Source organism: Etheostoma spectabile, chromosome 13 (assembly GCF_008692095.1).
Source record: "Etheostoma spectabile isolate EspeVRDwgs_2016 chromosome 13, UIUC_Espe_1.0, whole genome shotgun sequence".
NCBI lineage: Eukaryota > Metazoa > Chordata > Actinopteri > Perciformes > Percidae > Etheostoma > Etheostoma spectabile.
The window spans coordinates 25,682,530-25,706,242 of NC_045745.1; the positions used below are offsets into that span (position 1 = coordinate 25,682,530).

General features: G+C 40.2%; 2 protein-coding genes and 1 long non-coding RNA gene across 10 annotated transcripts in view; 2 read left to right on the forward strand and 1 right to left on the reverse strand.

The window, feature by feature from the left end:
• The window catches only part of dlg4a (discs, large homolog 4a (Drosophila)), a 62,848-nt gene extending 50,818 nt beyond the window's left edge, over positions 1–12,030 (forward strand). For 6 of the 8 annotated variants that reach the window (XM_032533423.1, XM_032533425.1, XM_032533422.1 and 3 more), the window contains 16 exons: positions 176–345; positions 493–629; positions 1,524–1,668; positions 2,384–2,519; positions 2,687–2,843; positions 2,957–3,059; positions 3,751–3,865; positions 5,676–5,867; positions 6,005–6,047; positions 6,140–6,170; positions 6,553–6,600; positions 6,708–6,809; positions 7,000–7,172; positions 7,302–7,414; positions 7,532–7,623; positions 8,544–12,030. In XM_032533423.1, coding sequence (XP_032389314.1) covers positions 176–345; positions 493–629; positions 1,524–1,668; positions 2,384–2,519; positions 2,687–2,843; positions 2,957–3,059; positions 3,751–3,865; positions 5,676–5,867; positions 6,005–6,047; positions 6,140–6,170; positions 6,553–6,600; positions 6,708–6,809; positions 7,000–7,172; positions 7,302–7,414; positions 7,532–7,623; positions 8,544–8,650 — 1,864 coding nt within the window. In that variant the 3' untranslated portion in view covers positions 8,651–12,030. The remainder of the gene's footprint in view (positions 1–175; positions 346–492; positions 630–1,523; positions 1,669–2,383; positions 2,520–2,686; positions 2,844–2,956; positions 3,060–3,750; positions 3,866–5,675; positions 5,868–6,004; positions 6,048–6,139; positions 6,171–6,552; positions 6,601–6,707; positions 6,810–6,999; positions 7,173–7,301; positions 7,415–7,531; positions 7,624–8,543) is intronic. The other 2 variants (XM_032533420.1, XM_032533424.1) reach the window with 1 other exon arrangement.
• LOC116700341 (uncharacterized) overlaps positions 1–23,713 on the reverse strand; it is a 273,867-nt gene that overhangs the window by 193,573 nt on the left and 56,581 nt on the right. The window lies entirely within an intron of this gene.
• The window catches only part of ephb4a (eph receptor B4a), a 41,341-nt gene continuing 37,483 nt past the window's right edge, over positions 19,856–23,713 (forward strand). The window contains exon 1 of the mRNA XM_032533418.1: positions 19,856–20,804. Coding sequence (XP_032389309.1) covers positions 20,726–20,804 — 79 coding nt within the window. The 5' untranslated portion in view covers positions 19,856–20,725. The remainder of the gene's footprint in view (positions 20,805–23,713) is intronic.

The window sequence follows — 23,713 nt, forward strand, 5'->3', positions numbered from 1 at the left end:
AGATGTCTGTGGTGAAACTGGATCCCAAATCACAGCTTTAGTTGGAGACTTCTCCTGACCTCTCCTGGTGAAGGAGTACATCCAATGTCTTCACCCAAACCAATTCTGTATTTTCTCTCTCCCTTCCACCGTTTCCCTCTCTCTCCCTCTCTCTCTCACCCACTCTATTTCTAAGTGTGAACGACTGCATCCTTTTTGTGAATGATGTGGATGTGAGGGAGGTGACACACAGCCAAGCTGTGGAGGCCCTTAAGGAGGCAGGTGCTATCGTCCGCCTCTATGTTCTCCGCAGAAAACCAGCAGCAGAGAAAGTCACTGAAATCAAACTCATCAAAGGGCCTAAAGGTATGTGGAATTGTAGACTTGTGTAGAGCATCAATGCTTTTGCGTGGGTTTAAGGAGCCTTTATATCCAGCTAAACTGTGCCCTCTGGATTTGGCAAATCTGCTCCTTTGCTCACTTTCTACCTCTGTCATTGCTCCATTTTCTCAGGATTAGGTTTCAGCATTGCTGGAGGGGTGGGAAACCAGCACATACCAGGAGATAACAGCATCTATGTCACCAAGATCATTGAAGGCGGAGCGGCTCATAAAGATTGCCGTCTGCAGATCGGGGACAAGATCTTAGCGGTGGGTCATTTAAATAGAATAACTGCTAGCATGGATATACAGAGATATACTGTACATACATGTCCCTGTTGGCCTCAGACTCTCACCTTTTAAGCACACAGACACACATTCACACACATGCCAACTTACACATTTGTATAGCAGTATTGAAATATTGAGAGCCAAGATGCATTACAGCTGTGATTTTCATGGACTGAAATTGCTTTCATTAATATGTTAATAGGCTAGCTGTGTAGGATGGGATAAATGTTTAACTGGAGTGTTGCCACAATGAGTCTCAAGCAGTATTGCTCCCATCTGCTGGAGAACAGAGAGACTGTAGCGTAGCAGCTGATGGCAAGCTCACCACCAGCACCTTCAAAATGGTGCTTGGTTTCTACTAAATGGTGTCTGAGCAAATCTTATACCTCAAAATGGTATAGGCATTGTGCTTTTGCTCATTATGATCTGTTCAAAAATGGCGTTTCCATGAATGGGTATGTTAAGTTACATGTAATATGCTATTTTTTGTAACCTTTACACATACAGCTAGTTAAGGTCGACATTTGCATATTACCTTTAAGGGCTCCAAATCCATAAGAGACCCCTATCTTTTTTTCTGGCTTAGCTCATCTTTCCCCATCAAATCTGATTGATGGTTAGCACATTTTTATATCATTTCAAGAGTAAGGGATTTCTGATACATGTGGTAGTTAATTGCACCTTGAGTATGATTTAAATTGAGTTATGTGCTGTAACAAATCAGTTCAAGCTTATTGTTCTAGCATTAAAATATGTAAAGAAATTTTACTATAACTACTAAAATGATTACGTTAAAAAGAGAGATGAAATGTAGATAAAGCTTTTGCTGCTAAATGTCCATCTTAAATTTGATCTCTTGTCGTAAACAATCAGGTGAACAACGTGTGTCTCGAGGATGTGATGCATGAGGATGCGGTGGGGGCTCTGAAGAACACAGCCGAGGTGGTGTACCTCAGGGTGGCTAAGCCCAACAACCTGTACCTGACCAACTCCTACAACCCTCCTGACCTCACCAGCAGTAAGCCCCTCTCTGTGTGAAAATCTACACCTCACTGTTGGCAGATGACAGCCAGAAAACGTTGTCACCAAATGTTCTTTCTAAATCACGAGAGATGACTGTGGGAGTTCTGTAAAAATTCAAAGCTGAGGTGGACAGGTACAGGGTTGACTTGACTTGAAGAAGGTACGCCCTTGTAAAGAAAGAATCTGGGCATGGTAATACTCTTTTTTGCAATAGGCTTTCATAAGATTATTACAGATAATTCATACTAAACATAAAGAAAAAAATCACATTCCACAAGTACATTTCAGTATTTTGCTATGCTTTAAAGAAGACTTAGGTGCATGTATTTAATGGGGGGCTTAGAGGTTGTCCATCAAGAAAAGGTTTTTCAATTAAAAAAACAAAAACAGTTTGACATAATTTTGGAGGATCATTACCACCAAATCTGTGTCTAAAACATTGGAATAGCTAAAGCGGATAATAGATAAATAACACTCAAAAAGCCTAAAGACAAAGAAGTACATTGGGGACCAACTACAACCATTAGATCTGAGGAAAGTCTTTTAGTTGGTTTGATTCTCACATTGATTTAATATTAATTGGGTTAAGGTGCTGCCCAAAACCACTCGGGTGCTGCAGCTAAAAATTGTAATGGTTGGCAAAACCCTGTATTTGTTCGGTGGAAAAGCCATATATTATACCTCTTTTGGTTTTGTGTTTATTTTTCCAGCATATTCCCATATGGACACTGAACTCAGCCACCCCAACTATCTTGGGTCAGATTACCCACAAGCCCTCACTCCCACCTCACCTAGTCGGTTTTCTCCCGTTCTGCATGGCATGATGGGAGATGATGACATCCCCAGGTGAGCGATGCTCCTTCTGCTAAACATGTACTGTACACTGATGTATTAGTAATAGTAGGATTGACAGTTTTAGTGTTAGTAGTACTCTTTATATTGAGCTTGCATTGTGCAAAGTCTTATCGATAACATGACTGTCTACTTTCCTCTTTCCTCCATCTTTTTTCCAGGGAGCCTCGCAGAGTTTTGATCCACCGAGGCTCCACTGGCCTGGGATTCAACATTGTTGGAGGAGAGGACGGTGAGGGAATCTTTATCTCTTTCATCCTGGCAGGGGGGCCAGCTGACCTCAGCGGAGAGCTGCACAAGGGCGATCAGATCCTCAGTGTAAAGACACCTTTATCTTCTTTAAGTTGACACATAAACATTAATGCGTTTTAAAGTTAAACTAAGTGATTTTTCAGCTGTGGATGTAAACAGTCATACTGTGTGTGCGTCAGGTGAACGGCGTGGACCTGCGAATGGCCACACACGAACAGGCAGCTGCAGCATTGAAGAACGCTGGCCAGACAGTGACCATCATCGCTCAGTACAGACCCGATGGTAAAGCCACAGACATCTCATTTCTGATATTATACAATTTCAATGTCAAATAGTCATCTAAGGTGTCTTACATTACAATTATTAGTAATCATTTGGTATTAGATCACCTCTAAGTTGAGGTATTATAATTGACTATGGTGCATCCCTAGTCTTGCATTGCCAGACCTTCCTCCACAGCACTGTGGAGGAGGGTCTGGCTAGTCCACACAGCATTCCTTGATGGGAGAAAAACATGCTCTGGTTTATTGCCATTTCTTTAAAGTAATCACAATTGTCATGGGCAGCGCTAAGCGCCGGACAGAACCACGGTGCCGCTGCAAAATAGCCTTTGGAAGGAACTTGTTATGGTGGAACGTTTATGTTCAAAGGTGGTTTTAGTTGTGCAACAGAAAACTCAGATTGGACAGATAGTCTAGCTAGCTGTTTCAATTTACCCTGCAGAGATCTGAGGAGCTGTTAACCATGGTCCTCATAAATCGACCGGAGTTTAAAATTCCAACACAAAGAAAGCAGAAGTTAACAGACATCCGGCCAAAAAGAAGGACCTCTGGCGGAATTTCTGGTGGCAACGGAGCAATCCCAGAAGTGGAACATTGTGGATATAGTGCATGCCTATCACTTATAAGCAAAAGGTTAATGTGTATGAGTGTAGGCCAAGGGGTCTTTATGTGTTTGTACTTTTTTGTTTCAGAGTACAGCCGCTTTGAGGCTAAGATCCATGACTTGAGGGAACAGCTGATGAACAGCAGTATGGGCTCTGGGACCACGACACTAAGGAGCAACCCAAAGAGAGGCTTCTACATCAGGTCTTACACAGACACATGCAAAAACCTCTAAATTTACATACTAGTGGCCAACATTAGACAAGTTTTAGCCAAAACGAATGATATGCTTTAAAGCAGTGGTTCCCAAACTTTTTCAGCTCAAGACCCAAAAGAGAAATTTGGTGTCTCTCCGGGACCCACAATTTCAAACTGCACCATGAATCATTGTAAGAGCTACATTTTTAAACTGTGGACAAAAGACGGAACAAATCATGAATTTAAATTCATATGAAGTATATTTATTTCATTATAAAAGTAAACAAAAACAGAAAAGGTCTCTGTTCTCCTTTCTGTGGCTCACCCTTTTCTCAACTCATTTTCTTATCCCCTCCTAGGAGAACAGAAGAGAGAGAGAGATAAAAAAAACCAAAGCATCTGAGCTGAACAGACCAGTGTAACAAAAAAGAACGCTCATTGCATATGCATTTTACTGCCAATTGGCGAGCCAATAAAACGGGTCTGCGACCCATTTTGGGTCCCGGCCCTAAGTTAGGGAAACATTGCTTTAAAGTAACCAGAAATCTGGCATTAGCTAGCTTACAAACAACACAGCTGTTTTAGGACCAGAGGACTTTATACATGTGACATGACTGGATTGCTCAGTCTACACTCACTAAAAACTATTTACTTGTTATCCACTTAAGGGCTGTTTTGGTGCCAACTGTTGTTATTAAACTTCTGAAGCAACTGCAAAGTTTTTCTAGAGCTGTTGAATTTTGTGTGAATATGAGTCATTGTAATGTCACCTATTGGACTCTGATTATTAGAAAGAAATTATTAACTGTCGACACAAGTTAAAGAAGCTCCAAAGTTGTGAGGCTAAGCCAGTTTTACACATTTTGACAATTGATAGTTTTATTTCAAAAAAAATTGTCAATATATGCTAGCTAATGGGTTAAAACTTTTATTATAGGGAATTCTAAAATATAGAGAAAAGAAAATGTTCTTATGAATCCCAGGCTGTAGCCAGAACCCCATCAACCCCTTTGGCAGATCTTTCTTATTAAACTCAAGTTAGGGAAAGTCCTGCTCTAACCACAGGACAGGTCTGGATTAACAAAATGTCCACAGAAAAAGTGTACATTAAAGGGTACAAACTGCAAAGGAATAAATCACATACATTTACATAATATTGTAAGCATATCACAGTCAAGGTTACCAAGTGTAACAAAAGCTAAAGAAACTACGTACCACAGTAAGACTCACTGTGGCTTTTGTCTTGCAGGTTAAAAATAACAAATAAATTAAAAATCATTGCATTGCTGTTTACTTCAATACACTGAAAAGTTCATGTTTACTGTACGTAATAATTTGCAGTTATTTGTAGCCCATTTAAATTTCCTGTGTACAGGAAATAAAATGCTGTAGGTGACGACTTTAGGCTAGCTCATAGACTTGCTGTGTGTACTAATTAAGAACTCCGGTGCTGTGATTAAGTTTACACAAAGACAAGACATCATTATGTGCCAAATTATACTTTTTATAAGACAATGTGATGATGAAATGCCAACTTGCTGCAGAGGAAGCTGCAGTAAGCATCCCGTGTGTGTGTGCAAAGTTGTGTAAATACAGTGAGACACTGTAAACTCCATGAGCAGCACTCCTACTGTATATACTTAACAAAATAACACCTTGTATTTGGATATTTCTTTCAATATACAAATGGAATTATGAAGCTACTTGAAAAAATGTAAGATGTTTTTGCTCGTAATATTAGTGTTTAAGTGGTTAAATATTTTTTAAAGAGTTTGTTTTTTATTAAGTGAGTGATTTGAATTCTTCCGTCACTCAGGGCTCTTTTTGACTATGACAAGACTGCGGACTGTGGCTTCCTCAGTCAGGCACTGGGCTTCAGGTTTGGGGATGTGCTGCATGTGTTGGACTGCGGAGATGAGGAGTGGTGGCAGGCCCGTAAGGTCAGCCCCCAGAACGAGGCTGAAGATGTCGGCTTCATCCCTAGCAAGAACAGGTCAGACTTTTCACTGTGAGTGAGTGGGGGAGATCCAACTTATCTTTCAATGTACTTCAACAAAATTACTAAACATAATGGTTCAACTTTTCTAAAATAATTATTCTATCTTCAAAATTAAATGTTTTTGTTCTCCCTCCTTGTTTCTACAGGGTGGAAAGAAAAGAGTGGTCTCGTGTTAACACCAAAGAGAGGGTAAGTTCATTCACCAGCTGTTTGAATGAGTTGTACCTGTGCTCTCAAACTGCCTCCCAGTGTGTAAATCTCTGCTCTGGTTTCTGTTGCAGGACCATGGTCGAGACACCTTGGGCACTCAAGGTAAATAGTATGAAGCATAAATGTACTGTGTAGTGACACTGCAAGCTTACTTACTTATATGTAAATAGTAATCAGTCACATAACATAACAAGATTTATAGCTCAATTGAAGGGGCAAGTAGCATTAACTGCAGCTTTACTGCAGATTTGTGTACATTACACACACTGTCAAATATAATCACTAGCAGTATTTACTCACATTTTCTTCTTGACTGTAGTCCAATGTACACCTCACCTCCAGCAGTCACATGTTCACTGTTCTTGTCAATAATGACATTTAATGTGTAAGCTGCGACATTTGAGAATACATCATATTCACTAAGTCTGTGAATGTCATTTATAATGGTGAAAGGAAATGTGTCTAAATGCTTTTCTGTCACCAGGGAGAGATAAAACCTCACAAAGTTATGAGACTGTCACCCAAGTGGAAGGTAAGGTCATATAGAAGTCCATTATTTAAGGCTTTTTATTACATTCTTACATTCTGTTCCCCTTTTCTGAATGCTCCTATTCCCTTTCTTCTCTCTTTTTCTTCAAGTTCATTATGCGAGGCCCATCATCATTCTGGGTCCTGTGAAAGACAGGATAAACGATGACCTGTTGTCTGAGTTCCCTGATAAGTTTGGATCTTGTGTCCCACGTAAGTAATTATGCTGTCAGTCATGGAGACTGATCCGTTCACTGTTTTTTAATTTGCATGTCACTGCTGCCACCTGCAGCCATTTTAGGGTGATGGCTGCATAATACATTCCTTTCCATCAAGTAGTTGCTTTAATTTTGAGATTCAAAGCATATTCGCAGATTTTATTGTATTGTTCTTCCCCTAACAGACACCACACGGCCCAAGAGGGAGTATGAAGTGGATGGGCGGGACTATCATTTTGTGTCGTCACGGGAACAGATGGAGAAGGACATCCAGAGCCATCGGTTCATCGAGGCGGGCCAGTACAATAGTCACCTGTACGGCACCAGTGTCCAGAGTGTCCGTGAGGTGGCTGAGCAGGTACGCAGCAACACGTTGTACCAGGAAAAAAGAATGAATGGCAATAATTAAAATTTGTTGCTAGAATAACTGTATTTATTAAGCTTTATTCATCATTACATTTCTTTCCCTGCACATTTGCACAAGCAGCAGGGGAAACACTGCATCCTGGATGTCTCTGCCAATGCTGTGCGCAGACTACAAGCAGCTCAGCTTCATCCCATTGCCATCTTTGTCCGGCCCAAGTCACTGGAGAATGTCCTGTATGTACTTCAAATGCTCATAATAGATTTTGAAAATGTATGCTTAATAAGCATTGAATATGCTCTGCATAATGCAAATATGTGTCATAATGAAGATTTTGTGTGTGATGTTAACAGAGAGATCAACACTCGTCTGACAGAGGAGCAGGCCAGGAAAGGAATGGACCGAGCCCTCAAACTAGAACAAGACTTCCTAGAGTGTTTCTCGGGTAAGATTGGAGAGTTTGTGTCTATATGACATCAACACACAGAAATGATGTGTACACACAGAGCATGGCATTTCTAGCACATATCTTGTACTGTCTACCTACAAGTGGATTCTGGTTTGGCTTATGGTAGCACCAGATGGTAAAAGTGAGTTTATTCGTCTGTGTTTGCACTCCGCTGTACGCTAATCTATTTTGCGTGGAGTGTTGATCATAAAAATCTTTATGATTACAAGATTTTTGAAACAACCGGTTGTCTGTATTTTGAGTTTATTGCTGGCATTCAGCTCTACACTTTTGAGGGTGAAAACATATGCATTTCACATATCACTTTTTACTCTTTTTTTATTGTTTAATACCGACAAATGATCAAATAAGCCACAAAGATGGATTTCAATTTCCTGGCCGAGTGAGTTAAATAAAAGAATGAGCACATTCTGGGAGGACTCTGACGATTTTAACATTTAAGTCACACATTTAGGGCAAATCACAGCGGTCGGTAGAATATGAATGTTAGATTTCCTCACAAAGCTAATGCGGTGTACAATTTATAATAAATTGTGAACAGCTGTTGTAAGCCGCTGAAAAAATATGTGTGAGACTGAATAAACATGGGAGTCTTGGTAGAAATACATACAATACATGATGGAAATGTGCCTGTTGTTTGACATTGTGATTTTACACAAAATGTACAATGTACGCAGATTATAAAATTGTATTCTTAATTGATTATTCCTCTCATTGTCTCTTCTCAAACACGTCTGATAAACATCTTTCCTTTCCTTTGTCCCTCTCTGTCTTTCCACCCTAATGACTCCATTTTCATGCTTCCTACTGTCTCTCTTTTGTCTTTGCTTGCCATTTTTTCCCCCACCCCTCATTGTTTTCTCTCCTACCCTCACACATCCTGTGTTCTGCTGCAGCTGTCGTGGAAGGGGACAGCTTTGAAGAAGTCTATCACAAAGTAAAGACAGTTATTGAGGAGCAATCAGGGCCTTACATCTGGATCCCCACTCGGGAGAGGCTGTGATGCTGCACCCTATCCGAACCACCCCTTTCTCACAACCAACAACCAACACCACCCTCCACCCTCACGGCCAAGCCAGCCTCGCCTGCCTGTCTGTCCTCCAGCAAAGTCAGTGCTTAGGCAATCACTGAGAATGACACAGAGAGACAAATGCATACTAAGACAAACACAGAGACAGAGACAAACACAGGAAGTGACACAGCGAAGCAAAGAGCGATACCAAACGAGAGAGACTCTGAGACAGATGTGAACACAGCGATGTGTAATTAGACTGAAAGAGATGAGAGAAAAGACGTAATCAGTATTCCACTTTAACGAGGCAGGACTGAGCGTTGAGGCCCTGTTCACACTCAGCATTAAAATGCATCTTGGCCACAAGTGGACAGCTCTACATACAGCTGTGTCTGCACCCCAAACTGGGAACGCAAATGTCCTAAACGTAGTTGATTAAGCACTGCCAAACAACTTAGTGTGTAATGTGTGTTTTCTCTGTTTAGAAGCAGTTGCAGTTTCCCAACAGATAAAAGCAAATGTGAAGTGCATTCTGATGCCAGGTGTGAACTGCAGTCCATCTGGACCTCAGCACAGTAAGGATATATTTGGACATTAGATCGGAACAGGGCTTGAAAGAGAGTAGAGGGTGACCCAGCAGGGACGGACCCCGAGGTAGTATTAAGAACACCTCACCCACCCCTTTCAAGTGTCATGCTCCCATTGAACACCTCCATGCGCCTATGTCTGAGAAGGAGGTGCCCAAAAAGACGCTGGCCCCTCTTTTTATATAACCTCCTGGCTTTCTCTCCTCCTCCTCCTGTCTCCTCTGCCTTGTTTCAGGACAGGAAAGGGGGACGACTGAGTACGGGGCGACCGGATCCTGCTGAGTCCTTCTAGATGAGGAGTCTTTTCTTGGCAAAGAGTCCTTTTTCGTGTGAATCTCTTCTTGGTTCTGAGTGTGAACTCTGAATAACACCTCAGTGACCAAGACTGACATTTGCTCAATCACCCATGTTTAATATTGCGAGGCATTATTTAAAGGCAGTTCAAATAATTATAATGGTAAAAACACATATGCTGAATTTGTGCATGCATCCTCAAAGACAATGGAGACAGGAGACTAAAAACAATGGAAAAATCTGACTTAAAAAAGATAAAAAAGACAGGAAGTAGGGTGTGTTCTCCTTTTCCACCTCCTTATTGTGGAGGAGTTTTTAGCATGTCTCATGGAGGAAGAAGAGAAGAAAGACACAGTCATAAGAGATGGTCACGAGAGGCCAAACCTGAGCGCAATAGATGCTCTGACATACGTTTAGCCTCTGCTCTCTTACACACACGCACACACACTCACGCACCCATACGCTTTCACACCCATCCACCAACACACACACATAGAGTTGTAACCTCAGCTGTAACCTAGCACACTCCTCTACAGGGCAACTGGCTGTTCTGACCTGCTAGTCAGAATCCAGGATGAATGTTATCTCTCTAGGCACAAACAGCAGAGCTGTTAGCTTCATCGCACCACAGCCGATTCACCACTCACTCTTCCAGAAGAATCCCTCAGCCACAGACGTACACACTGTTTCCAGTGGCCACAGTAAAAGCCATGGCGTGTGTGTGTGTCTGTGTGTGTGTTTGTCTTTGTGCGTGCGTGCGTGCGTGCATGTGTTTGTGTGTGCGTGGGTCTCTGTGTGTGCGCATATGTGCACATTCATGTGTGGAAACTCCTCTGTGTGGGAGGAAAAGGTCTTCTTTTATTCTCTCTTTTCCACTTTTTCTCTGCTTCTTTCTCCCTCTTGTGTCCACACAAAAATTAAAGCTAAGTCATGTTTATTAAATAAATGGCCTACATATATATATATATATATATATATAAAAAAATATGACTATAAATATATATATATATCTTTTTTATAACAATTTCTAAAGGGATTAAGTCCGTAAAAGTCAACGTCTCCAAACAATATTCCATTGTTTCCTTTCGGTAATATTGCAGTTTGGTTGTTGAATTTACACACATTCCCATTTTATTGTTGTAAAACGCAGCAAAAAGCTACAGAGAAATAACTGAACCGTTCAATTTCAAGCAGACCTCAAACTAGAGCTTTGAAATGACATATTTGACATGTACTTGTGTACGTTGAAAACGATTTGAAACATGTACAATGCAGCTGTGTGTGTGTCCGTATGACTGTGTGCGTGTGCATACGTGTGTTTGCTGCTTGTGTGTGCAGCTGACAAGAAAGTATATGTTGTGTATAAAATATAAATGATACTATATGATAATATCTATCCTTTATAACATCCACTGGTGGGTATAATGTATAATAAATTAATGGGTGGTGTGCGTATGTGTGTGTGCCAGAGTGAGAGAGTGAGACACCCACATGAAGATGTAGTGCAATACTGCTATGATGTTATGCAATGAAGATGGTTTTACGTGTGTGTCTAAGATTAAAACAGTATTTATAAAGTTTGCACTGACAGCATTATATGCTACAGGTATCAGCAAGAAAACGAAGGTGGACTCCAAGTTTTATGAGCATGTGTTTGTATTTACTTTTACTTTGTTCTGAATTATGAAAGTGAAGGTGGAAGTGTTGATGGAAGTGACCATCCATATTTACTGTTTGTTTATTGTTGCTCACTTGCTCCTCTCAGCTCAAGGTGGAACAGCTGAAGCTTGTGAGTGACAAGTACCACATTTTTGTTTACAGTATGATTTATTATTTATTAAGAACTGTCACAGGTTCCATCTCAAGTCTGTATATTTTTGTATTTTTTCCCACATTGAGAGAGCTTTTGGGTCTCGGACAGGAATGCTGTATATACAATAGAGATGTTGGAGTGCTGTGTGGCTTTTGGTTTGGTCTTGCACACTGCTGAATTGATGCAAGTACAGGATACATCAGAGCCACAGCCCAGTTAAACTGCTCTAACATAGAAATAACATCTGAACACTCCAGGTGGGCAAAACACACACACACACACACACACACACACACACACACACACACACACAAACACACACATACGCACATAAAGATATCAGCACATTCATTTACATTTACACTTTGAGGGAATCACAGAAACAACAACACATGACAACATATCCATGAATGGAATAATATGTTTTCAATTTCTTTATATGAGGGTTCAATGTATTTCTTAATATCTCTCTCAGCCATCCGTATCATAGTGTGATATTCCTTATAAAATATATGAATTTTTACAGAAAAGACAAAGTTACAACAAAGTCAACTGATGCAGAAAAATATATTTAACAATGACAATATCAAGCAAAATAAAATGTTCCAGTTCAGTGAAGCGCTTGTTGTAAATTAGCTATAAAATAATAAAATTAATTTAAAAATGCTTTCTGAAAATGGACTCAGCAGCCTTGTTTTTTTTTATTTGTGTTTGTGATTTGATGCCTCGCAGTTCCACTGGTGAAGGCTGCAAGAAAGCAACATGTACAACCAGGGGAGGGCACTCATTCTCCATTTTCAGCTGCTTATACAAGCTCCTCAGCTGCATTTACACATACATAATGTGGCTCCTATCTGCCAGGCACTCTGCCTGCACCCCTGTCTCCCATCAGGGGAACCATTTTCTCTTTAGAAAAGCACACAATGAGGATCCTTTCGTTGATAGCAAAACTGTATATTATATTGTGTGTGTGTTGTGTGTGTGTGTGTGTGTGTGTGTGTGTGTGTGTGTGTGTGTGTGTGTGTGTGTGTGTGTGTGTGTGAGACAACCATACATGTGTGCTATGATCATATATCCCTTGCTCCAGGCTTAATGCATCTGGACAGTTAGGCACAATCTGTAATTCCACTGTAGTTCCACTGTTTTTCAACTCTTAGTCCAACTAACAAAACATGAAATATGAAATTTGACCAGTTGTTGCCCACACACCTAAGTTGTAAGATGCTGTATGATTATGGTTTACTCATATTGGTATTGGTAACAGATCAAACAGCCCTAATTTATGTGTTGTGATTTTTTAAATATTTAGGGTATGTGGTCACAAACAAGAAGCCCTCTTGATGCATGAACCACATGCTGATACACAGCTTATTTCTGTTTAAGAAAAATACACCAAGCTGTTAAACGATGTTTAAAATGATGCACAAAATGTCTGGTGAAGGCAAGTACAAGGGTTTGAATATGAAGAGCCTGAATAAACCCAAACAGTGTGGAATAAGATTATTATGCCACCCCTAAACCTGTTTAAGTGGGAAATGTATAATGTGTAAGGTTGTTTAAATGACTGAGGTAAAATCCTCATCCATTTCCTGAACCACTTGTTCAGGGTTGAGGGAGGCTGAAGTATTTCACTTATGAAATTCAAAACATCAATCACTTGGTTGTGACCTGAAAGTGTTATAAAGGATTTGACAGAGAGAGGGGAGAACATCCATCAAAGGTCATAAACAGGATTTAAACCTGCAAGCTGGTATGTATCTAAGGCCTTACAGCCTTCAGGTTACTCCCATCTACACATTTTGTCATCCTCCTATCAGCCATTAACAGGTGTCTACACTAGATACAAAACATGTAATGCAGTGATACCCACTAGCTGGTGGGAGATTGCACAGTTGGATCCAACAGCAAGACAGATGCCTCACAGATGGATTATTGTAAAATTCCCCAAAGCAGTGTAGTTAGAACTTGAATTTTCCTCCTAATTAAGTAACTGAGTCACTGGATAAACTCTCTTTGTAAAGTGATTCATGTTTTGGGAAATCTTGAAACCGTGTATGTCACAGATGTGAGCACAATTTATTGCCAGCGTACTGCTTTACTGGCATGGCAGACAGTCATTTTAAACTAAGGGGGAATGAGAAATGATATGAAAGCTTCCAAATGTAATAATTAAATCAAACAAGTTATTAGAATCAAATTTCACTCCAAACACGATGAAACAAGCTGGCAGAGTGAGATTGGTGGGATAATTGTCAAACTGTTCGATCTCAAAACTCTTAGAGGGAACAAGGTGATAGTCATTATGTGTTGCAATTTGGTCCTATTACTCTATCACCGGCAATTATTCACAGCCTGTTTCACAATAGGCTGGTAATGGAGAAATACCTCTTTGTGCCTGCTGCTATGGTGTCCAGAGCTGCAGTGACAGGCCTGGATTTGGATGAAATAACAGATGACGTCTGTGTCTTGTGAGTGTTGGAAAGAAGAATTATCTCAAAGCATTTATCTCAAAACTGCTCATATGCTTCTGAACTAAAGCAGTAAAGCATTTCAGTACACCACAAGTTATCACACAGCTCAAAGCCAATATTATCAGCTCGAAGGCACAAAGGTGTTTCAAGCATCAGTCATCCCTGAACCTCGACTTGTAGACCTGACTTGTAGTAGACACCCCCAGACTTCAAGATTATCCTAATAAGTGTTAAGGTCTCATGAAAATATGTACATGTGAGTGGTGGTACACAGAAAAGCTTTCAGTAAATAGGTCCACGTGTATTTTAATTCATCCCATTTACAACATTTTTCTGTACCTTTATGATTTCAGATGGGTGTGACTGTATCCTTCTTCTCAGATTCAATCATTTGGCCAAAATAATCCTGTTAGATCCAGAATGATTGTATAGCCGTCATGTTTCTTTGAAGCAATGTCAAAAACTGCAATAGTAACTGTTAGTCACAGTCATTTCAATCTGTCTACTAAACACTTTGGCTGCACACGGGAGGTTGTCACCACCATTTGTTACCTTCATTTCAACATGACAGCTACAGCCAGCAGCAGAGGATCAAACACAGATCCTTTCCATGTTCATATTTTATTATTCATTTTAGCCTGCTGCGTCTTCTACCTGCCGAATCTTTGTCCCCTTCTTCTTTTTTGCTCCTCCACCCATGAGATGGGTCCCAGCTGGCACCCATCAAACTGTTTGTATAGGACAACTTGAATTCAACACTTTGTTTATATGTTGTGCTCCAGATGATGTCAGTATGGCTGCTTCATTGCACGTTGTCCATGTATATCACATCGACTGCATAAAGATCAGATGATTCATCCTCAGATTAGTGTGCACAGGGTGTGTTGCAGGGGTTCACTGTAAAAATGCTGCTTTATGCTGTTTGAAAGAGCTGCCTTCTCAAGAATATTGACCAGTAAAATACCGACTTCAGTGTTTTTGCACCAGAGCTCTCAGACTAATGTAGGATTAGGCCTAATGGGTTCTTCTGCCTTTTTGTGGCTCTGAAAGCTTCATTATGATAATCTCTACAAAAAGAAAAAACACCACACTGTAGCCATACCTGCCACAGGAGATATTTCTGTACTGGAACTATGGGAATTTTGAGAAGTGTTTTGGCAGGTTTACTTCTGTTGAAAAATGTCAACTCTATGCCCATTCCGCTAATTAAAACATGGCATGTTGGCTTCAAAGGAATGCTAACTTCTGCATTTAATATTCAACAACCTTGAAATTAATGGAAAATGACAAGTGACAGAGATTTTCGTTTTGCACAGCACCAACAGTAAAAATGACAGCCATTTTTAAAATATACAGCCTTCTGGTTTCCTTTCATAAGCTGCATCTGCACGGGCAGAGCTTAGCCCAGGAAGACTTATAATGTCACCTGGGCCAAATGCACACTTTCCCTTTGTAGTGGCAATGATGATCTATGATCCCAATATTAGGGTGATGGCATATAGGAATAAGTCAGCGTTAGAAATAGAAAATGCTTTGGCCAATATACCCATATGCCCACTGAAATAATACACCAAATACATGTTTACGAAAGAGTAAACTGTACAGACTAGAAAGATGCTTCTAAAAAAGAAGAGATAATGCAAACATATCTAGACTTTTGAGAACATTGTAAATGGACTGTATTTATCTATATGTAGAAAAAAAGCACTTGTACAAGCACCATTCACATACTGTGGGTGAGGCTGACATACAAGATGCCAACTGCTCAGTTAATCATTTACACACAGATGGCATAGCATCGGGAGCAGTTCAGGGTTCAGTGTCTTGCCCAAGGACACTTTGGCATGGGACTGCAGGGCCAAGGATCAAACCACTGACCTTATGATTAGTAGATGGCCGCTCTACCACCTGATCCAAAGCCCCCCTACAGGCGGCAGTGCTTCTGTTTTCTCTCTGTAGTGACAGAACAAAATCAAAAAGGAAAATGTCCATCTAGTGATTCTGTTGTGGGTCAAGAAAGGAGCTGTTGCATTGTCCCACTCAACGCTCGGCAAAGAAAATGTTAACATGTATTTTTTGTTCCTGGCATAAAAGTAGTGTAATTTCAAATGCGTTTTAGCTATTTAGGTCATTGCATGCATTTGCCCATTATAAAGTTATTGCATGTCCCTACCTAAAAGGATGCACGTGGACAAACTGTAAATGCAACCAGGGATGGCCATAGTTATAGGGTCATTGATGGTTCAATCCATGGATCATCCTGTCCACGTGTCAAATGGCTTTGAACAAAATGAATCCAAAACATGCTTACAATATGTGTATACTAAGTGTCCACAGCCATGTCATTGGCTCTGTGTCAGTCAGGGGATCAGCTAGACGCCACGAATGCCTGTTTAAATGTTGGTGTCAGTTCATCTAGTAGATGATGAGATATCTCAGTGGATAAGTGAAAACTTTGACCTGCTGGTGCCACTAAATGAAAGTCAGGTTATCACTAAAGTCAATGCAGTTAAACTGTGATGACAGTCAGGTAGCTGATAAGTTAACACAGCCTCTGCTAAAAGAAGCATTGCGTGGACACACAGTTGACGAATAGCCTCGTTTCATCAGGTCCCAATGATTTGTTCTTCACAACAAATCACAGACTTTGTGTGAAGAAGAAAAATGTAACGTCCCAGGGACATTTCTCAGTCTCATGTTTTTTTTGTTTATTATTTCCTGTTGAAGCTCCCACTGCAGCTTGCCAGTGCTGAAAGAAAGAGGCTGGATTAAAGCTTATGAAGAATTCCATGCACTGCATACAGTGAAATTGACAGCTTTGGTGAGTTGAATACCCCTACGCATCACCTTCATGCTTGCTGTTTTGAGTTTCTATTCACTTGAACAAGACACTACCATATCAGATAACAGAAGGGAAAAGAAAGGGCAGTTGTTGCAACGAGCATTCTTACGGAGTCAGGATGACCTTTCTTGATGACTTAACTCATTATAATCTGTGACCATACAATATTTGCAGTGCAGTTTGTCACACAAATATAACAGGAAAACCAAAGCAGTAGGTTAGCTTGTAAACAAAACAAAAGTCAAGGAGAAATCCTGCTGGGATATTCATGTCACATGAACTTATTTATCTTTCAAAATAAAAAAAACGACTTTCAAATACTTAGCCAAACAGGTGCTGATGTTGGGCTATAGTATATATTCTTAACAATAAGAATATAGATCTCATGAATATAGATCTCTCTGTTTGTTGTTTTCAGATTCCTTCTTCCATACATAGATACAGCTTTGCACCATGTGGGGCGATTTCAAAAGGGTGGATAAATTAATTGTGTTTCACTCAAATTGTCTGCTTTACAGACATTAGAAATAAAGGTGACAACACAAGTTGAACCCAGACAACAAGAAAGACTGGTCTCGTCTTTCCAAAATTAAACATTGGTCTGGCCTTGTTAGTGAGCTTGAAATGCTAATGTCTTATTTACATTTTGTCATTTAGACTTAAAATTTGCATTTTCTCTTATGTATGCCGCTGTCTCTCCCATATCGTCTTCAAAAAGTCACTCCATTCAGTTCCCCTTGAGGAAAACACCCATTAATTAAATAAGAAAAAAAGACTGTGCTGTGACACTGATGTAATGAATGGGTAATGTTATGGCTTTCATTAAAACATGCTTTGTTCAGAGGGTTAGCTGAAGAAATGCATGCACATTTGAGAAAGATGTCATAAAACACACGTTTAACATGGTCAGTAAGGGGGCACAAATGCATGATAGCTATTTTTTTAATGCTAGCAGAGCTTATTATGCAAAATCTATATTTATTCAATGGACTGCAAGAAAACACATTCAGTCTCATCTGTCAAAGGCATTAATGCAGCAGGGTTGTACCATGAGTCAGGTAGCCTACTAAGTTGGTATATCTTTATTTGGCAGACTTCAGCTCATTTGACCCCAACTGGAGACCACATAGCCTGTATCAAATCCCCAGTGCCAGAAGCAATCAGTCCTGCAGAGTCCTTGGCTGTGTCCTCAAGTGTTGCTACTCTGGGGCTCCAACTTGCCCAAAATGGGGCTTCATTGCATATTATTCCAAACGTATTTCAATAAAAATGTAGGCATACCTGATTTTGGTCAGAATAAAGAATTAGTACAAAATCGTATTGCTTTCCTTACCAACTGGGCTCAGATCGGGCCTAATTCTAGATATTGGACCAATCTGAATGGCTGGGCTGACTTTTATCACCACCTACCTGCAGGTTTCATTGTATTCAATGTTTTTTAAGCCAAGGACCCCTTAACTGAAAGAGAAATGGACCAGGGGCCCGCTACTATATTGTATGAAATGAAGTTGCATGTTGATCTGGTCCTACAATAACTTTTAGGGCAGCCCAAATCATTTGTAACTACCTTTTTGCATATGATACTAAGCTATTCAAATAGCCCAATCATTGTTGGCATGATTTTATTAATCATATTTTAATGTTAAACACAAATGTGAAACAGTCAATTCTTTGAGGTGAACTGTAACTGTGGATGGCTAGGGACCATATTACCTATTGGCCATTGAGTGAATGGGTAATAGGTCATGAGAGGGGATTTATGTTTGTTAATAATATGTTGGAACCATGTTAAGACTTTTTAATTTGAAAAAACTTTCAAAAATTAACCCGGACCCCCCTGTTGAAGATCCCAGATCCAGAGGACAGTTTGGAGCATGCCAGTACTTGTAGCCAGGATGGACTTAATTGTTGTTTTGGAGTGAAGACACACAGAATTCGTCTAAACAACACCGGAAGTGTGAATCTGTTGTCAAAATAAAAGCATTCATAATTCCTTTGCCAATTGTGTTTTATGCTGAACCGTGCTCCATGTGGAAAGAAATAAGAGAGCTCCATTTGGGTTAGACACCACCTTTAGTTGAGACAGTGAGAAAAACAAAGAGGGCTGGTGAGTGGCAAATGTTGGACCGAAGCAGGACAGTAGGCCTACTTCAATACGTTACATTCAGAACCACCTTGCTGATGTTGTAGGAAAAAAATGTTACGGGATGTCACATGTCCAGTGTTTTTTTTAGTGCATGCTTGAAGAATTTCAAAAGCAGATGTGCCCTAGTGAAGCTAACCTGGGAAGCCGCCTTGAACTTGTATGACCAACGTATTTATCTGAATGACTGGAACAAGTACATGGGCTGAAAAAGGTTTGTCAACACAGCTCTTATTGTTCCAAGCAATAGGAATTATTTATTAAGTATCTATGTAACGTGTATTTATATATGATGATTGTAGTTTTTACAGAATGGATGATGTACAGTATATTCCTCTATTGACCTTTCTTGCTCTTTGATGTATAAATACTGAATAAAGGGTTTTAGTTTATCAGGCTAGTTCCTTTAACTATGCCTTTTTGCTGCTGTGGGATCAGTGATCAGGTATGCCTTTGCAAATCTTGTGTATGGTAGGGTTGAATAATTTTATTGCAATTGCAATGTGATTTGCAATATTAGAGGGAATGATAATCTTTAAAGCATTATTCTAATTTTTGTTGAAAAACATATTTAAGTGATTCTTGTACGATTTTGTGGGGATGTATACAAAGCAAAGTCAATCTTCTTGTTATCTTAAGTCTGTAGAATAGGACGTTTGGGCAAGGACATATCTATAGCATCACGCTATTTAATTTAGAAAATAATACACACATAACGCCTCAATTTAAAAAACGTTAATATTGCTCCTCCTGTGATTTGAAAATGCAGTGGGCCCTTTTGAGATTTTGATACAATTTCCATTTATTTTCAGTCCTAGTGTATAACCTGCAAAATGAAAAGGGTCACATTGAGAAAATCAATCAAAATTAAACTGTTTCTTTAACCCTAATGGGGAATATTCCTTCTTTTTTTCAAATGTGTTAATGTAGGTTTTATTGTGAAGCGTCCTTCCGGAAATCATGTATCTTATCTAGTGCCGACTCCGGTGCACTCTTTGCGACTTGACTCTGCTGCTATGGAAACGTAGTGGGCGGAGCTTGCTGCTGGTGCCATTCGACTCCGGGTTTGATGCGGTGATGAAGTCCTCGGTGACCAGCGTACAGTAGTCAGCCCTACGAGCTACTTTAGCGCACAACTTCTAGTATCCGCTGTTGCTCCAGTCTGCTGACTTATCCAGAGGACAAACTAGACATTTAGCCCAGTTTTAGTCTCATTTTCGCCTGTTAGTCCAGCCAGGCTAGACGTGTCGCGCAATATCCCAACCACCTTTCGTGGATTTTTTTCCCCCCCAGCAGCCCAAATAGTCTGGTGCATTAAGGGGAAAAGGGAAAACACACTTTCGCGGATTGTTTGCCGTACATGGCGAGAAGATGTGGAAGTAGGTACGAACCGACTGATAATGAGGATTATTCCTGCAACTAACACATATGCAGTGAGGTGCCCTAGTTGCGGATTCAGGCAGAGGGTGAGAATTTGGGAGAAGTCGTGTGGAGCACAAAGGTTTATGTAAAGCCGAGGACACAACAAGTTTGGACCATGCACCCCTTGTGCTGACACAGGACTGAGGTGGAAGAGGAAAAGCTTGTTTCTGACTGTTGTTTTTTTGGCCCATACTTTCACCACAACACAAAGTTGGACAATTCATAGAAGTTTTGAGTCTGTCCTAACACTTTCGATTTAAGGTGCTGCAGCCGACCAGTTAAACGTGCTTTATATTCAAATCGTCTGAAACCGCACTTAGCAAAAGTGTCTTTTTTTACTGCAGTGTTGTGTGAGGCTCTCCGAACTGAAGTCCACTTTAAATGCGGTCTGGTTTGCGGTCAGTCAGTGCACAGTCGAGCTGCCAGTGCCACTTGATTTTTAATTCAAGGCAAAACAGAAGTCGGTTCATTTTTGACCATTTAGTAGCAGCACTATGGAGCTGACATACAGGATCATTGTTCTGCTGGGGTGCATCTTCCTGGACTGGGCTCTACTGGCTTCTGCAGAGGAAGGTGAGTCTGGACTTTTCTTTTCAAATGCTGCTTGGACTTGTTTTCTGTGGTTGAATGGCTGAGTGAGATATCCAATTTGTAATACATCCTGTTCTTTGCCAAAAAGGGAGTGCATTATAACCACAAGAAATTTGAAGAGCTTGCTATGCAAAGATGCACAACAACTTAACCTAAATATTATGGAAATAATCATAGAAATATTATGGCAGGATATGTGGCGGTAACCTTACTGAGTAAAAGTACTGTATGTTACAGGCGTAGCATTAATCCCAATAGTGCCACCATGGAAATGTGCATTCAATTTGGATTTTCTTTCCTCCTCTTTTTGGCAGTGGGCTGTTCATCTTATTTTGAAAAGAGTGTATTCCACAGTGTTGCCAAAGAAATTACAAAAAAATATTGGTTTCCTCTCCTGATATCATCAGGAAGTCCATTACTAAGACCTAGTCACGATTAGTTATCGCTTTAGAGTCACCCTAGTTATCACTTTTACCCTCTGGACCCTTTAACAGCTCACCCTAAAATCAATAATATAAGACATTCAGTTCATTGATGTGGTTTTCTGTGGGTTGATGTAGATGTAGAGATTTATGTGACACATTTTAGGGTTTACTTTCATCTTTGAGGAAAAACATCAAACACCCATTAGTTTCTGGCAGCAGTCTTGACATCAGCTGTCAAGACTGCAATTTGTTCTGGATCAGCTTTGTGAACCATGGAGGTACAAATAAGACTGAAATGAGCTATCATAATGAAGAAAATAATGCTTTCAAATGGTCTGGTTTTACAGACGAGTATAGCTCGACATCATCAGCATAACAACAGGGCCAGTGTCTGGATAATTGGCTTAAAATGCATGGGTGGAAGACTGAGCCTCAGTGAGCCACATCAACAAATCAGAATCAACTGGAAGGCCTGGGTGTTCATTTATTTTTTATCTTCTGGCATGTCTCTGTCTTTTTGTGACAATAATGGGGACGTTTTGGTGCTGTGAAGTCAAATGAAAACTGATTTGAGTTGGTTAAGAATGCTGTAGAGACAACTTTGCAGGGTTCAAATTAACTTTTTCATCCACCAACCGAATGGCTAGTGAATGTTAAAATTTTACCAGCCATTCAATAGATCATCATTGTTTTTTTGACTGGTGAATGATGCAAATTTACCAGCCACTTGCATATTTTAACATCATTTGGCTGGTAAATGGTAAACCCTGCAATTTTCTGTAAAAAACTTTGATAAAAATGGGTATTTGGAAATATTGGGCCTGTGTTTTACTGTGGATCAAAGGATCACAACTGGGCTTCTGTAAGACCTGTTGATCCGCAGGGTTTTTAAAATTCCCTTACTGCTGGGTAGGCTGCATGCTGTTCTTGTGAAGAGTGAGGAGTACTCTTTATTCTCCATCATGGTACTGCTGGTAGGTACTGTTTCAGGCTTACACACAGCTGCTTAGGGTGACATTGTGGCTTAACAAGCATGTTTCTAGTCTCATTTCTTATCACTAGTCACAATGTAAAGAAGAATGGACACCAGTGTTTTCCCTTGGTTTGTGGAAGACTTAGGTGTGCGTATTTGGAAAGGGGGTTAGGCATCGTTCCTCAAGAAAATATTACCTATTTAATGGTTTTTTTTTTTTTTTTTAAAGAAGCGATTTTCCCATACATTTTGTGTGTAGTTGTGTTCAGTGTTGTGTCCCTTTTTGGTCATTATTTTCTGCGTGTGTTTTGAGTCTCTGTGGTAGTTTTTCCTCTCTTTTCCACATCACTTTGGACTGTTATTACAATATTTGTGTCTAAAACGTTGGAACATCAAGAGCAGTTAACAAATAAATAACACTCAAAAAGCTTAATGACAAAACTTAAAGCTTAAGAAGTTCACGAGGGACCAACTACAATCGCTAGATCTGAGAAAAGTATTTTAGTTACATTCATTCGACTTAGGTGCTGCCCAAAATAGCTCAGGTGCTGCACCTAGCCTAAACCTTATAATGGCGGGGAAAACCTTGGACACATACGCATTAAGTCAATACAAAACTTTGACATTGAAACAGCCATTTCTCCGAATAGTTTCCAGTTTGTACTGCTAAATAAGGTAGATGTTTTGTACCTAAAATAATAAATTTGCCATGAAAACAATGGGATCTTTAACAATGAAAGTTGTTCATTCCAGTCCATAGTTGCTGTAAACAGGAACATCATGAACATGCATGGCTTCACATATTCTGTGGCAGGAACATGAATCTGTCAACTGCTTCTGGTTTGAGTCTGGGCGTCATGTATCCGCTGGTACAGAATGCACTTTCTTGGAGGGGTGGACTTACAGTACGACTTCTACTATAGACTCTACTAATACATAGAGGCAGCGTAGAGTACGTGAGATCACCCCGGGTCTTCTGAAGGCGTTTTAAAGCTTAGCTTTGCAGCTCAAACACACACATCAAAAGAAGATGTTAAATGACTACAGTTACTGGGAGTCTGAATTCTTGCAGGAAAAACATTGCTGACTTTGTTTTTCAAGAGAGAAGGTTGGGCTTTTCCCAGACATTTAACATTTACTCTGTTTTCTGGGAGCCAAGGAGCAGCCGATTAGTGGAAGTGTAGCTTGTACTTCAGCCGGGGCTGCAGTTTCCACAGCTGGGACCCTACCATGGACTCATCTCTGACTTTCTGTTCCTCTGTCTTTTCCTCTGACACATAACAGATGCTTAATCTCAGATCTGTGTGGGTAGTGAAGCTCAGCAGGCTTTTGGTGGCATAATTATCAAACATGTCCCTTTTTTTTAGAAAATCAAGAATAGTCTCAGTCAACTTGGCTTCGTTTCCCCCTTGTCGATGTTTACAAGATGCTGGTTCCAAACAGGTGCAGCACAGGCTCGATATGGAGGACAGACATGTAGACGGGAGCGGATG